This window comes from Mustela erminea, chromosome 1, assembly GCF_009829155.1.
Source record: "Mustela erminea isolate mMusErm1 chromosome 1, mMusErm1.Pri, whole genome shotgun sequence".
NCBI lineage: Eukaryota > Metazoa > Chordata > Mammalia > Carnivora > Mustelidae > Mustela > Mustela erminea.
Genome location: NC_045614.1, coordinates 71,440,244 through 71,456,447, shown reverse-complemented (window position 1 = coordinate 71,456,447; position 16,204 = coordinate 71,440,244). Strand labels below are relative to the sequence as shown.

The following is a 16,204-nucleotide window of genomic DNA, read 5'->3' as shown; positions in this document are numbered from 1 at the left end:
GACACTAGTACAAAATCCGAATCTATCGACAAGAACCTATAAACTTAGTTAATCCTTGATTATTCAAGATCTTCTGTGTTGGTGAACTACATACAGGTGCCTAGCATGCAGTCGTTTTTTTGTTTTTTGTTTTTTTTCAGAACACAGCACACACAGGCACACCCCTTCAGCTAGCTGCAGGCTAGGGCATAGGAAGGCTTTTGAAGAACAAGGGTCACCCTGCTCGATTGCTCTCTGAGCAGACCCTGTGCATGTTCTGCCTGGGGCAGGTGCACTTGGTAAAATGGTTCTGATGGGCTGTGCTCCTCTGGCGGGCGCAGGGTGCTCAGTACTGATTGGAAACTGGGTGCCTGGAATGCTGCTGCTGCAGCATCAGAGACTGACGGGGCCCACAGTCTCCAGAGAGCTGGGGCTGCCTCCCTGGATGGCCCTGAGACTATACTGGGGGTTATCTGCAAGTGTGCTATGCAGATCTGGATGACTGCAGGGCCCCCTGCTCTAACTGTGAGGAGAGAAAAGGAGCACAGACAAGGTGGGGTTGCTTTGGTGAGGACCTGAAGCCTGACGGAAACTACCAGCCTCTCCCGTCCACATAATGTGATTCAGATACACCAACTCATGCATCTCAGTCAATCCCAATGGCATGTTCCATCCTCCATCCACAGGGAAAGGGAGAACAGAAACTCGCCCCAGTAAAAGCCAGCATGGCACCTAGTCTTTGAAAGAGCCCTTATGTGACCCACACAGATGCCAAAGAGTATGTCTGCACCTGGAGATTTCTAGCGGAGTTGCAAAATACACACCCATGCGAAGCTGCTTCAAAGGGGCTCTCTGAAGATGGAGAAACCTGGCCACACCACACACACAGGCTATGTTTTTTGCTAACATAAACAACTTCTTGAAAGTCAAAATTACAAACGCCTCTCTAAATCTTGGAAAAAGAGGACTGTCTTTGTGATGCACTGAACGTTTCCCACAGTCTCTTTCCCCTTTTTCATGGAAAGCGGCCAAACCTGTGTAAAATGAACAAAATGCCTGACAATTTCCTCTTCTTAACTTAAACACCTAGGGTGAAGCTGAGGTCACATGATTTAGACCTGCTTTGCAATTTCTATGAACTCATTAGCGCACACACACGGACGCATCTTCTCTCTCTCCCCCCCACCCTGCCCCCTAAGGTTCCAGAAGCTTCCACCACATCAACAGTGGTACCCATGGGCTGGCCTTTTCTATCCAAGCCAAACCAAACCCACTGAAAACAGAAGCCACTGTCCATCCAGTTTAAGATTGTGACTTGAACTAAGAGCATCCATACCTTTTGTCTTTTTGTCATGACCTTTTGACTAGCTTCTAACAACTTTACTTTTTGTTCAAAGAGTAAGCATATTGGGGGCTGGGGTGTCTTTGCCTGTCAGTTACTTTCCCATTTTTTAAAAAAGGCAAAAGCAAGGCTTCTGAATTCTTCCTGAAAGACTAAAATGTCAGGATACAGGAAAATGCTTTAAAGACTTTTCCTGTCACTTCCTTATACTCTGCCCATGAAATTTTCTGGGGGGGGGGGGGGAGTTCCATGATGAGTGCATGTGGGAAAAGCTTCACAATGCCTTTGTGTACCCTGTGCCTCATCATTAATATCAATATTGTGTCTGAAAAAAAAAATATTGTGTCTGGGCTTCATGTGTCTCTAATAAGAGTTTTTCTCTAGGGGATGGAAGCCAAAAGTTTCTAAATACAATACTGTAGTTTTCACCCTTTAAAAAAACAAAAAGAAGATTAAAGTGATTTTAAGCCAAATAATGTTGCAGAAGTGCAATATTTCTTAAGCCCTTAGATCCAGGCTTAACATGGACCTGCTCACTCTCGTTCTCTGCCTCTTAAACATTTCTTCAACATGGCTCTCGTCTGCTCCTACAGCTCAACAGGGACCCCCGAGTCCCTGATGCAGACCTGGGCCTGCAGGCCCTGGGAGGATTCTATCACAGATTTGTGAACTACACAAGATCTTCTTCTGGTTTCCATACAACTTATTTTTTGTTCCTACAAAATTAAAGCAATTAAAAGTCAATTTTTCCCACTGTGCCAAGCTGTCTACTCCCTGTTTCATCTAAGAAGTATGTGATTTAACAGATGAACACTCTAACAGTGTCATGCAGAGAGGGGCAGAAATTCTCCACAAGTGGCCCCTGAAATACGTTCTGGAGAAAGATTTTTTTTTTTTTTTTAATGTGGTTAAAATGTCAAAGGGACAAAATGCAAAAGTCTCTTTGGATCCTGTGGCTGCCAACAAAGCTGGACCCTACACCCTGTCCTCTTGTCCCTCCTGTGGCAGACGTCCACCGGCGTGGGAGCTGGTCTGGCCAAGCTGCACCAGAGACCCACCGCTGCTCGAGACCCATCCTGCCACTTCAGGAGCGCGCTTCCCCCGCCCGCCTCTTGGCGGTGCTGCTGGACCGCTCATCCCGCCGCCGACGCCCACTGCAGCGCTCCCTCCTCCGCGGAGAAGTGTCCGCCTGCGCACTGTCCTCTGCGGTCCATGGGGGTGCTCCTGGAGCACGGGAGCGCCCTCCTGTGGTCTTCAGAGATGATGCTGCCATCGAGAGAGCGCTCGCAAAGAGCAAGCTTGTTCAGGACATTGTAAGCGGGGTTGACTCCAGCTGTTGGTCTGGAAGGAGTCAACGACCTCTTTTCATTCATTTTTCCACTTCCAGGTCGCAGTAGGCCTGTTTCATGCACTGGTTTTATAGGTATCCCAAGGCAAGAGCACGGGGCCTTCCTTAGCATCGCCTAACACAGGTGGGTGAGCCGACCATCTGCCTGTGCAACTCTTGTCACAGCTGCAGGAGGAGGGCTGGTTGGAACGTCTTCCCATCAGGGTGGGAACGCGCGGTCCACTCTCTTCGTGGAGATAAACGCGAACCTTTCTCACACCTGAGGGTCTGGGAATCGGAGACTGCCTTCCAGACCCATCGCGCCCCGCTTGGGTCCTGGGACAGAAAGGAGAGGGCGTGGCTGCGAGACTCTGTGCCAACCTGCTCCTGGCCGGCCCAGGCACTGCAGAAATACTCCGCTGGCCCCACTGGCGCTCTGGCTCCCTTCCTCCATGAGCTCTTCCTTCTCTTGCCTCACTCAGTAGCTGCTCCTGAACAGAACCTGGACCTATGTACCAAGCAAGGTCGCTACAGACGTTAATTCCTGGCCTTTGCCAGCTATGCTTGGGGCAGGGTTGGGGAGGGGAGAGAGCAAGTCCATATGCTGCACCTTCAGGGGATTTTTCAAGGGCTGTTTGACCAAATGTGATTTTTGCCTTCAACACTTACTTTTGCACCTGCCCCACTGAAGACACAGCTCCACTGTGGGGCCGCTGCCAGACAGGCAGTCGTGATGGCTACGAACCTCCCTCCAGGTTTTCCCCCCATGAGTGGCGTTCATGGGTAGGACTATAAAAATAAACCGACCTTCACTTTCTTCTATGTTGCGCTAATCCTACTTCTTTCTTTCCTTGAAGGATCCTGGATGGCATCCAAAATAATTCAACTACACTGTCCAACCAACCATCTACCAATGTAACTGTAAGACTTCAAAACTCTGATCTTAATCCTTTCCCACATGTTGGCTCTTCCCTCCACATAAATACCTAAAATTCAGAACACAGACAGTATGAGATAATGACTATTGCTGATAAATCGTACTTTCTATGTGAGTTAATACACAAAACATCACTGAAAAGTAAAACTGTAATCTAAAAATTGTTTTAAATAATCCATTTTAATCATCTAATTTATTTACAAATATAAAAAAAGAAATCGTGCTTTTTAAGACATGGGATTATAGAAATCAGCCAATAATGATACAATACATTAAAATATATTAGTAGGGTTGGGTTTTTTTTTTTTTTTCCGGAACTCAGAGCTTTTTCTCTGTGAGCTAGTATGTTCTACACAAAAGTGCCTAATATATAAGTCTCCCCAGTTTCCTTCCAGAGTATCAGCTGCAAGAAAAAAGGCTAAGCCTCTGTCTTCAGAGTTCCTCCCTACACAGTATTCCCAGATGGCAGCTTCTGGGACTGTGCTGTCTGGCAACAGAAAAGCCTAAACATATCAAAGGCAGACCAAGGTAGGGACTAAACCAGCCTGGACACAAATCCCAGGACAGGCAATGGCCCAGTCCTCCCTGCTGAAGCTTGTCTATTTACCTGGGCCTCCAGGATTATGTACATAGTGCCACTCAGGGGTCACACAGGGGTGATTTACGATTTAGAGTGACATGTTTCTTACCTTCCAGTAATCAGAAGGGTCCTTTTACTCCCAGCAGGGAAAGAAAAGAGCGATGTCACTGTTCCAAACCACTGATCCCCTCTGTGCTGAGCTTTTAACAAGTCTGACCAAGAACGAGCCCAAAAGAACTCTTGTCTAAATGATCAGGCTCTTCCTAAGTTACCTTCAGTAATCTATAGAATTCTTTCCGATCACATACTTCTAACCTGGGGCTAAGTTCCAACTCTAGATTGGTGTGTCTCTCCTCAAAGCTGCTGGGATGAATTTGCTGCAGGTATGAGGAAGGAGGGAAGAAGCAATAAATATGAATGTGTCTTTGTTTAATGTAAGGAAAGAGGTCAGGACTTATGTCATAATTGGTCTCTCCCTCTAATTTCTGAGGGAAGTTCTTAGCTGACTTGAGGATAAGTTTTCTTCTTTCTGAATAACTTCTTTTTTTTTTGTTTGTTTGTTTGTTTGTTTTTTAATATTTTTTATTTATTTATTTGACAGAGAGAGAGAGATCACAAGTAGGCAGAGAGGCAGGCAGAGAGAGAGGAGGAAGCAAGCTCCCTGCTGAGCAGAGAGCCCGATGCGGGGCTCGATCCCAGGACCCTAAGATCACGACCAGAGCTGAAGGCAGAGGCTTTAACCCACTGAGCCACCCAGGCGCCCCTCTGAATAACTTCTTAAAGACACACCTAATGGTGCTTCTTTAAGCCTAGAGCCTTCACCTTCTGGTCCACCTGCAGGACTGCAGGGAGGGGTCATTGCCCTTGACATGATTCCTATCCTTTCAGTCACAATGCTCACAGACACCGTGTTTCCCGTACCACTGTCTGCCTTCCAGAAGGTCAGTGGTGCTGAGAACAAAGGGAAGTCAGGATACCACAGCTGGTTTCCCTTCCTTAAATGTGAAGATATTAAATAAAACTCATTTTCATTCCCGAGCAAGCTCAATCTGGTAACTTATTTGGTAAAAAATAAATCAATAAACCATAAGCTTACTTGATAAACCAATCCTTTTTACTTGGTGATATCTCTAAAGTTTATGTCAAAGAAAAAAGAAAAGTTGGCCCCAAATAAAGTCCCTTAGCAGGGAGGCACCACCACGCACCTCAGCTCTCTCCTGTCCTGTCCTTCACGGCAGGAGAGCAGCCTTTGTGAACCAAAGTTACGAATCACCAAGATGCATGTCCTCTTCTCAAGTCTAGTGACTCCAAGATGCCACTGGGATGACAGCATTGGGCGAATTCATCTTTTTCTGAGTCTCTGCCCTGATTCCACAAGAGAGCTTCCTTGTCTTCTTAGCACTATGGCTGGGGTGGGGTGAGGGTGGGGGGAGACCCAGGAGGTCTGGGGCAAATGGTAACCACATGACCCCTGTGGTCCTGGTGCCCTGAGCGCAAACCATTTCATCTCAGTGTCACCTAGGGTAATTCTGCAAACTCATGATCCCATCTTTAATGGGGTAGCAGGGCACAGGTGATCAGCTAGAACTCTTCTCCGAGTTCATCTGGGGTCCTCTCTCTGGAAAAGCTTACTGACATTCTCCTTGGGTTTGTTGGGTTAAGGAGTATTGCTAAAATGCTTTGGAAAAATCCCCTTTGAACACATGCATAAGCTGGAGAGAAAATGCATATACCTTCACTGAAGTTAGAAATGGAGGAAAAGGCTGATTTATCCCAGTGTTGTCTGAAATCCTGAACACTTTCCGGGCTTCTTCCTACTTTGATGCTCCTCATAGATAACAGATTCTCTCCTCGGGCACTCTACTCATTTCCCCTTAAGATGCCCAACTCTGCTCAGCTTAGTTTGGAAATCACCGTGGGACTTGGGAACCTGCCCCCCAGGTTCGGAGAGAGACCCACAGCAGAAGCAGGGGAGCTGACAGGCAGGATGGGGTGGGGGGCCAACAATCTACTTCTTTTTAGCAGCCTTTCCTGCTCCCCTGTCAGGAGCCCTGCCAGGCCATGCACCTCCCAGATGGGCAGGGAGCTACACCCACTCGTTACATCGGACACCACGGGGGCATCAGACTCTGCGTTACACAACAGAACCTCACAATGGGAAGCTGTGACCATCACCCACACAGACGAGCGGAAGCTACAGACAGAGAGCCACTACGGATGGTGCTTGGGACAGAGGTGAGAATGGCCCAGAACTCGGCCTCCGGTGAAGATGCCAGGTTCACAGGACTTATCGGGGTGCCCTCACCAGACCCCTCCTCCTCCTCCTCCTCCTCCTTCTGCTCGGCCGCTGGCGGCTCCTGCATCTCCTCTGGGAAAGCCTGAGGCCGGCGTGGGAAACTTCTGCTGCCTGAGACAGTCTCGCGTGCTCGGGACCCCTCACCTGAGGTCTCTGGGTGCTGAACTGGCGTGGAGGTAGCTAGGCCCGGGAGGGAAATGTGGTCACCTGTGTCATCTTCCTCAAAGTCGTTAAGGCAGTACACTTCATCCAGGTCAACGTCCAGTGTCCGGAAGCCCTTGGTGACCACACCGGGCCGGGGGTCCAGGATGCCCCCTAGGTGGGGCTGGGCCAACTGCTGCCAGTGGTGAAGGGTGGCAGAGCCTTGCAGGAGAAAGGGCAGAGAGGGAGGGGGGGACAGAGAGGAGAGAGGGTTAGGATGGACATCTGAGCGGACGGTGGGCACCACCCCCGGAGCATGGAAACTGACCCCTGGCAGGATCTGAGCCCGGCCTGTGAACTCTGGCTGGGATGCCAGCAGAGCGGCCCCGGCCACCGTGCCACAGGGGCTGATAGCCCGCCAAGCCTGGGAGGGCCACCCATTCAAGGAATCCCAAGCGAATCTTTTTCACAAAGTGAAACTAATACCATCTGGTGTGGCAAGATATCTGGGGACTAACTATTTTAGTCAAGCGAGGTTGATCCCCAGATCCAACACCTCATCCATGTAGGAGCCCCAGCAGAGGAAAAAGAAGCGAGACAAGTACAAAAAGGGGGTGTCTGGGTACCGAATCTGTGCCAAGTACCCGTGGCCAGGGACAGGGAAGACGCAAGCCCAGGCAGCATAAGACAATTTGGAACTGACCCTGGGATGCACAAGACACAAGCAAAAGGAAATGAGAGTCACCCACACGACTATGGTCTCTTTTACTTATTAGGGTTTGTCTTCTGGCAGCAACCAAGAGGCTGCAGGTTGGGGAGATGGAATGGGGCTAGCCAGGTGTGATCGACAAGCATGGAAGTCCACACAGAGGTCTGAAGCAGAGGAGCAGATCTCCTCAGTGACACCAAATCCCGGGACTCAGATGACATCGTGCAAGGTCTGTAATAATACCGAAGCATGTCCCTGAGCACCTCAAGGGTGTCACGGCGGCTCAGAGAGAGAAGCGTTCCAAGTACCAGTACGCCTCACAACCTGGGTCGAGAAGCAGATTTACTAAGGAACATCTTAGAACCTTCAGTATGTTCCTGCATCCTGGGATTCTGCCCAGCCCATTTGTCAGAGCAACCCTTTTTTCCTTTGGGACACTTTTTACACCTGGCATGGCCCGGGGATGATGGCCCTTGAGGTCAGGTGTCAGTCCCCATTCTACAGATAAATTAGTCAGCCACACAAATGCCTAGCTTTGAGAACAGTTCTCAGGAGTGGGAAAGCAAGAGCCTTCCCACATGAATGATTCCCAGTCACCGCTGGTTTACCAGGGGTGTCCTCTGTGGGGCAGGCTGCCCCCGGGCATGTCAGACAGGAAGTCGGGGCACCAGGAACCAGCAGCTCAGGAGACAAGAGAAGAGAGAAGGAAACGATGGCAGGTGTTGGGGTCGGGGGCCAGTGCAGGAATGTGAGCGAGATCCAGACAACCCCTTCCACAGGAGCCCCCAACCCTCTGGTGTGCCCAGTGAGCATGCGGCCCCCAACCCACCACCAGGAAGGAGCTTCCTGGGGAGCAGCCTCAGCCAAAGGGTCTTGAAGGGATCTTGTAAGTGGGCAAGTTCACACACACTTTAAGCTGCACATGCTGCCCGTTTATGTTTAGGGAACCCCCAGACACCCCCTCGGAGGTCTGTCCCAGGTTTAAGTGGGTACAAGTACAACCTTCACCTGACGCTACCGTATATAAATAGCAAATACCCCACACGCAGAAGAAACATGGTAGTTAGCACAACAAATACTGTCCTCTCATGACGTGCTGAGATAAGAGCAGTGGTTCTCAACTAGGGGATGATCTTGTCCCACACATTCGGTAAACCAACGGAGACATTTCCAGCTGTCACCATTGTGGGGAAGGAGGGAGCACTAATGGCATCGAACAGGAAGGGGCAGGGACAGGGATGCTGGGTCCCACGATGCCCAGGGCAGCCCCCCACCCCACGAGTGATCTGGCCCTGGATGTCAGCAGGGCTGAGATGGAGACACCCAGACCTAGAGCTGTGGTCATCTGGTTTCGGATCTCGGGAGAACCCGGAGGAGCTCAGGTGCAAGCAGCCAGGGCTCGGCAGACATGCTCAAGACACCGGGGCCTCAGCAGCTTTTCTTACTTTCTTTCTTTCTTTCTTTCTTTTTTTTTTTTTTTTTTTTTTTAAGCAGCGTTTCTTTTAAAGCTACCCTGATTGAGCAGCTGGTGTTACATCAACTCCCAGCTCAGAAGCACCCGATGAGGGAACTGAGAGTCACTCAAGTTAGAGAATTTTCCCAAGTCTCTGAGCAGCGGCAGCCCTGAAGTCCAGGTCCCTTGAGTAAGTTCACAAGGCCTGCCCCCCAGCCCATGTTCACAGGTCTGTAAACAAGCAAGGACCTCCGTGCTCTGGCCGGGAACCCACAGCAACTGAGAAGCATCCATGGTGGGCAGTAAACATCCTAGGTGGCCATCCAAGGCTGGCCAGGAGGCACACACACTACAGCTGATGGGATTTCTCAAGACCCTCTGGAGACCCCCATTCATGATCCATAATGAGGCCCCTGTTCCTGTGGTCATCAGATGCCCAGGCACCTTCCTGGCAAAAATACTGCACTGGGGAGAAGTCTTAACATGGCACCGGGACATCCAGCTTCGGACACACATGCTGGTCTCACGAGGATGATGGCAAATGACTAAGTATGGTGTGGTCAGATCACCTCTACTTTTGGGAGGGGAGGAAAAGGAGAGACGACAGACACGGGGAAGTGAGGAACTATGTCTGAAGTGCCAGAGGTCCTCACCCTTCTGAAGGGGACTGAGAGGTTTACAGTGCCCAGGGAAAGAAAGAAGTCAGGGAGGCCCGAGGTCTGAGCCCAGACACCAGTTCCACGGGCCTCCATCCTCCCTCTGTTCAGCAGACAGCCCTCATCTCTCCCCACCCCCGGCACGGGCTAGAGAAATGTTGCTGTTTGGAGTTCAAGATGCTACACAAGTACATGAGGTTATCTGCAGAGCCAAGGGAGTTGAGATCACAATGGAGAGATTATGCTGGAAGATGCATGGTACTTGGATTCTTACCCTCTGCCTTGGGCACCCCTTACTCACGAAGAGCCAACCTTTACTGAGCATTAACCCGGTGTCAGGCACCCCTCCAAGAACCTATTCTTAGGAACTCGATCATCATAACCCTGTTGTCCTCATTTTACAGATAAGGACATGGCGCTCAGGGTGGTCAAGCAACTTGCCAGAGGCTGCATAACTGGCAGGTGGCTAATCCAGGTTCAAACCCATGGTGGCTCCAGTGTCTGTCCTTCTCCGGGTCAGCAGTGAGGGGGCCTCCCCGGTGTGTGTCTCAGAAATCCGGGCAGTAACACACCCGACTGGCTTTTTCAATCCTCATACAGGTGTCTTCTCTCCTACAAAAGTGAATATTGGCCAAAGCCCCCACAGCCCTGTTATCTGAGTTACATCAGGCTGGGGAGGCCCACGTATCGTTTCCATTCCCAACTGGTTCTAAGGCCCCAAGAGGGTTTCTCGAGTCCAGGACCCAGGCAAAATAGCTCGCACCTCACTCCCTCCTGCTGCCACTGCCTGCACCGCCACGTAGGAATCTGACCGATCCCATGACTGCCTGAGGTACAAGATGGAGCACAGATTAAAAATTAAGGATAAACGGCACCTTATTCAGAGCCTTGGCTGCCTCTTTCCTACTCCCACTGCCACCCCCCGCCAACCCCCTCAAGCCTGGCTTCCTCTATTTGTCAAGCACAATGCAGGAGAATCACCGCACTGTGAGATACTTCCCATGACCAGCCCCTCCCTCCCATCCACAAGAGAACGAGGCTGGGGTCAGGGAAAGAGGAGGCTTCATGCTCCTGGCTGGCACCAAGATGAAGCTAAGGATGAAATAAGGATGTGGCCAGGCAGGGAACACAGTCATGGTCACCATGCCTTTCCCTGTTTGCTTTCCTTCTACATCTCACTCTTCTAACTAAAAGCTGTGATATGATCAAAGGAGAAGGAAACCAAATCCATCTATGTCACAGGAGTACCCGGGGCTTGGAAGTTTAGACCTAACCTGCTGGACAATGTCTAGCTCAGCTAAGAAGTGTACGCTTTCAACTAATTACATGTGAACTTATTTACTGGGAAATACCCTCTTGATTTTAATTATCCCACAAAGAAAGAGCAAACAAATACAGGGGGAAAAATACTGCCAGAGTCATCTTTGCCATGCGGATCTTTGTCAAGGAGTCTGAGAAGTTCGCCTGCGCTTCACCTGCTTAAACTCCTAGGGTAAGAGGAAGGGGCAAGAGTACTGACCTTAAACACCTAGCTCAACTACTTCAGCTGACACCAACAAGCAGATACCAGGATGCTTTAAATAGGGAAGGGAGACGCAGAGGGAAGACCCAGACTGGCTATCTACGATCCCAGCCAATGCTCTCCAGGGACCTCATCCCAGCACACTGATCTGTGCCACTGAAGATCAAGGATACGATCGGCTTCTGAGTGGGCCAACAGGAAAGGATGGTACGAAAACATGGCCCTGGCACAGTGCTAGTCTGGGTTCTCAACACCCTTTAGACCTGAACTGCTGGGACATGGCAAGTTTGGGGAACCTAAGTTTTAATTAGCACCTCTTGGGTGCCAGGCATAATCACATTTACTCTTGACAATTTTGTGTGGCAGATGTAAACCTTATTTCACAAGTCAGAGAAACGGGGCTCAAAAGGGTCACTTCTCTTCTGCCACAGTTGGAGCTGCATTGAACCCAGTGCCAGGCAGACTTCTGGGTCAGCACTCCATCTCGTCAAATTAAACAAGGTAATACAAAAAAAATTGTGGAGGCAAGGAAAAAAGAAAATACTTGTTGTATGTGAAATAGCTGAGAAGTCTGAGAACTACAAAACGGAGGAGAGGAATCTCTAACATAAGGAGGCATTACAGTCCGTAGTGATACAACGTGACTTCTTAACAGCAGTGATTTAACTTCCTGGTGAGAAGGGTACTGTAGATGAAACTGATCTAGCACACCTCCAGGGATTTTCTCTTCTTCTAGTAACACAAAAAATACTGCTAAGTCACAAGATTAAAAGGAAAAAAAAAAGATGAATTGGTTGAAATAAATTTTTAAAAATCTTTTCCTGCAATATGCTTGGAAAATGAATCCAAAGACATATTCTTAGATGATCTAATGAAACATAAAGTCAAATACAGAAACCAGACGAAATAGAGATGATAAATTCCAATGAGCTTTAAGAGACAAAGGAGAAAAAAAGAAAAGAAAGGCAGAAAGTAAAATTGCAGAAAAGAAAGATTTTATTGAAAGAAAAACAGACATAATTATGGATCAGGAAACAATCACCAAACTCACAACTGAATAAACAATTAAAAACAGAACGAGCCATCCCTTTTCTGAAAGCTAATAAGGGTCTGAATTATACAATTAAAAAATAACTCTGAAGAAAGAATGTCAGCCCACCCTCTTCCTAGCTCTGGAGACTACAGGACCCAGCATGTCTTGGGTCTTTAACAAGCACACCCTCATTTTACCCCACACATTCTCAACAGGTTCTTACAGGATAAAAAGAATCCTACTCTTTTTAGGCAGAGAGCAAAGCTCTAACACATCAACAGTGTATCTGTGGTAGGGAATTGCAGGAATGAGTAACTATCGACTATATGCCTAAAATGACTCCTTAAAAATATAGGTCTAACATGGGACATACGGCCTTATAGAAATTCTGATTTGACTTTGCATCAGATATGTAATACAGAATTCTAAAGTACCTTCTCACGCTCACAGAGGTTTCCAAACTAAAGGAGTCAAAAATGAAAAATACAAACTCTCAGTGGCTCCTGACAGGGTTAAGTGGGTAGTTAGAGGGAAGATATTTTTATAACACCTGGAAGAAAAAGCAAAGAACAAAGGTGAATTTTTTCCAGGAGCTTAACCATCTCGTGTCCCAATTTACTAAAAAGTAAACTGCCCCTGGGAAAGGCAGGCTTGAGGCAGTACAGAGCTCACTCACCTCCCTGACTACCCCCTTCCCGGCCCCCAGACTGTGGAGGTCTAGGCCTCTTGCTCAGAACCCACAGCACGGGAAGAAAGCCACACCCTCTTTACTGGAAGATGGAAACAAAACATGAAAGCCCATAATTGCAGATCACTTTCAGGTGGTTCCTGAAAAAACAACTTCTAGCATGTGCTCTGAACCCCTCCCTGACACCAGCATTTCTGAGAGGGGACAGCAAAAATTCCCTGCGCTTCTCAGACCCCAGGCATGACCTAATGAACTTTCTAGTACGTCAGCAGTGCCTCTGCCTCTCAAAAAGATGCTAACTTCTAAGGTTCCAGATGCACAACAAAGAGAACTAGGAAACTGGCCTGAAGGCTTCGTTCCTTTCCTTTGGCCTAACTGGAGGAGGTCAGAGTCGGCCCGGGGCCGGCGTGCACACTCCCACACCTGCCCCGGGAGACGGAGACCCAGGCTGGGCGCCACCGTCAGAGGAATTCAAACCAGCAGCGGGGGAGGCTGTCTCGGAAGAAAAAGGAGTAGGCATGACAGAGGCTGCCTGCTTGCTGGTGGTGGAGCAGGGACCAGAGGCGGTCGCTGAGGAGGGCGGAGAGGGGCCGAGGCCCCTGGTGATCACCTTCCAGCGGCTTCACGATCTGGAGTTTCTCGGGCAGGTAGGAGCGGCTGCTGAAGGACATGCCCGAGAAGCCGGTGAACTCGGAGAAGCGCGAGTGGGTGCCGAGGGACATGATGCTCTCCGTGGGCGTGAGGGAGCCGCTAAGCAGCTCGCCCTTCTCCGCCAGCTCCCTGAGCTTCCGCTCCTGCTCCTCCTCGAAGAACCTCCGCTCCGAGAGGTAGTTCTCCCGGCGGAGGGACAGCCGCCGCAGCGCCGTCTCCAGGTCGTGGGAGCCCGGAGTGCCCGGCGTCCCAGGCTTCTTGCTCCGCTCGTCGTTCCTGCGGAGGGAGATAGGGCTGAGCGAGGCGCACCCCGCAGCGGGCGCCATGCAGGGTAGAGTGCACGGCTCGAGGCAGTCCTTACTGCTAGGTGGCCAGAGGTGCACATGTTTCCTGGTGGCCGCAGGCTCTTTGCTAGGGAAGCCAACAAGGCAAGGAGCAGAAATTTAGGCAAAGCTGGGGACGGAAATGCCTACGGGGTGGGGGGGGGGGGGGGACCTAGTTCCCTCTGTTGGGTGTTCTGCCCGGTGGGGGGAGAGCACTGAGGTGTAATGAAAATTCGCACAGACTATGTAAAAAATTCCGTCCCTAGCTACATCTCCCTCGTGAGCCCTCAGGAAGACGACTTCTTCAGACCGAAGTCCTAGTTACCAGAAGGGTCACAGGTTCTAGGGGTATTTCTCTTTGTTCTTGAACTGAAAGAGCTGTTCTGATCAAGCAGTTCCCCTCGGAGCCAAGAGGTCAGAAGAACCAATCTCTCTGTCACAGAAAAAGGGTGTACAACACAGCTGACGTGCCTGTGTGTGTGTGTGTGTGTGTGCATGCGCGCACGCGCAGCTGTGGGTCTACAGGGCTTGGGGACACAGAGGGGCTGCCCACCATTGAGGAGGCCCCACCCCAGCGACAGGGCTATGATGTGCACCCTTTGCAGCAAACTGGATTCTGATCACAAGTCAGAGCCTGAGTCCTCCTCAGCCTTCCAAACACCCAAGCTACAGAGAGGTCCCTGAAACAAAGGTCTATTCTGGAGCCCGACAGGGAAGTAACAGAAAATAATCATTTATCCCCCCCTTCAGCATTTGACATAACGGCAGACTTCCTGTTGTGCCTCCTGCCACTGGTGAAAGTACCAGAATCAAGAATGAGCGCACACTCAGAGGTCCTGGCAAAACAGATTACAGAACGAAAGGTCTATACTTGTCAGGCAATTCTTTACCGCCTCCCTCTTCTGTGAGCCAAACCTATCCTCCGTCCACACCACCTGTCTCCCAGACCCAAAGATTACAAACTCCCCGCCGGCTCACCCCAGGTCCTCGGACTCTGCTTCCAGGATGATGCTGTTGGTCTTGTTGTCCAGGACAACGTTGCCAACGTCACTACCGTAGAAGCTGGACCGGGGGGTGCTGACGCAGCTGGAGAGGAGGGAGTTCACGGCTGAGGACTGGTTGGAGCCTGGGATGTTCATGGGGGATGGGGTCAGAGACCTCTGCTTGACGACCTGGTTGATGTTTCTCACTGTCTCAAAGACTCGCTTCTGGTGCCTGGAGAAGTGTGGAGAAGATGCACAACATCCATGAATAAACAAATGCAGGAATGATCGCGGAGTTCAACCTCTAGAAACTACCATCTGAGAGGCGAGAAAGGCAGCTGGCCCATGTGAGCCCCCCAAGCAACCTACCATCCCTTGCCTTCCATGTGTTTCTTAAGCCTGTTGGCTGGAAAGCAAGAGACTCAGTACCCACTGAATTCAGGGCTCTACTTTGTGGCTATGTCCCAGAGGTGATGCTAGCAAAGGGATATTGCTTTTCTCTCCCTTAGGCTTGACCCACAAGTACAAGTACTTAAGTAGGACTTTAGTCTCCTGGCTACTTTTCCTCCGTCATGATGGTGCCTAGAATGCAAGGTCCAGGAGAGCAGAGTTCACTGCTCAGCACATAACAGGGCTCCATCAGTATCTGTAGAATGAGTATTTGTTGACTGTTTATGTGTGTATGTGTATATATATGTATGTGTGTGTGTGTGTGTGCGTGTGTGTGTGTGTATATATATATATATATATATGAAAGCCAGACAAAATCTTAAACTTCTACAATGAGATGATAAACACCACAGGAATCTTATTTAGAAACTGCTGTTTCTAAGAGTGGAACCTCCTTGATGTTCATTTGTTTCCACGCCCCTCCCCCGCCTTTTTTTTAAGAAGGGGAGAGAAACCGAGAAAGAGAATCCCAAGCATGCTCCACGCCCAGTGCAGAGCCCCACGCCCAGTGCAGAGCCCAACACGGGCTCCATCTCATGACCCTGAGATCATGACCTGAGCTACATCAAGAGTGGGATGCTTAACCGAGCCTCCCAGGCATCCCCTTATGTGTTCCTTTTACAGGAGACAAAGGTAGGCACATTGCCATAAAGGCCACATCTTTCTGGGACGCCTAAGGCTTCACACACGCACAGAGGCTCGGGGACTGGTCACTCCCAGGATCCCATTTCAGTTCTGGCTGTGGGCTTTGAGTTCAGAAAATACACACTGAAATCAGATCCACACACATCTGAGGAAACACCTCAGGGCTGGCCTAGCACAAGGTCTCATGTCAGGGAGAGAGCCCTTAGGGGCCAGTATCGGTAAACATACCCAGAAAGGGCAGAAGCCTTGCATGCACCCCTCAAAGAGCCCTCTGTATCTCCTATAGCATGCGATCTCTCTTTCTCTAACGGGCATTAAACATTTCCAAGTATTGTTTTTCACTGAACGGAAAGATAAAACCAAGGGGTGGTATCAAGACAGGCCTGCATTAACAGAGATGGGAAACACAGCTCTCCTTACTCAACTTTCTAGAAGTTAGTAGAAGAGCTTTAAAACCTAGGAAGAGGAGCTGGGGGATATATATCACTG

The 16,204-nt window shown here is 49.7% G+C and overlaps 1 protein-coding gene across 16 annotated transcripts in view; it reads right to left on the bottom strand.

Annotated features, from left to right (window-relative positions):
* Nucleotides 1-16,204, bottom strand: part of TRAK1 (trafficking kinesin protein 1) — a 117,531-nt gene that overhangs the window by 8,415 nt on the left and 92,912 nt on the right. For 6 of the 16 annotated variants that reach the window (XR_004279065.1, XM_032313514.1, XM_032314064.1 and 3 more), the window contains 3 exons: nucleotides 14,616-14,852; nucleotides 13,274-13,590; nucleotides 6,606-6,824 (listed from right to left, as the gene is read on the bottom strand). Coding sequence is in view for 15 of the 16 variants with exons in the window: in XM_032313514.1 (XP_032169405.1) it covers nucleotides 6,606-6,824; nucleotides 13,274-13,590; nucleotides 14,616-14,852 (773 nt within the window). In the remaining variant the exon portion in view is untranslated. Of the gene's footprint in view, nucleotides 1-5,257; nucleotides 6,825-13,273; nucleotides 13,591-14,615; nucleotides 14,853-16,204 lie in introns of those variants that run through there. The other 10 variants (XM_032313840.1, XM_032313977.1, XM_032313454.1 and 7 more) reach the window with 3 other exon arrangements.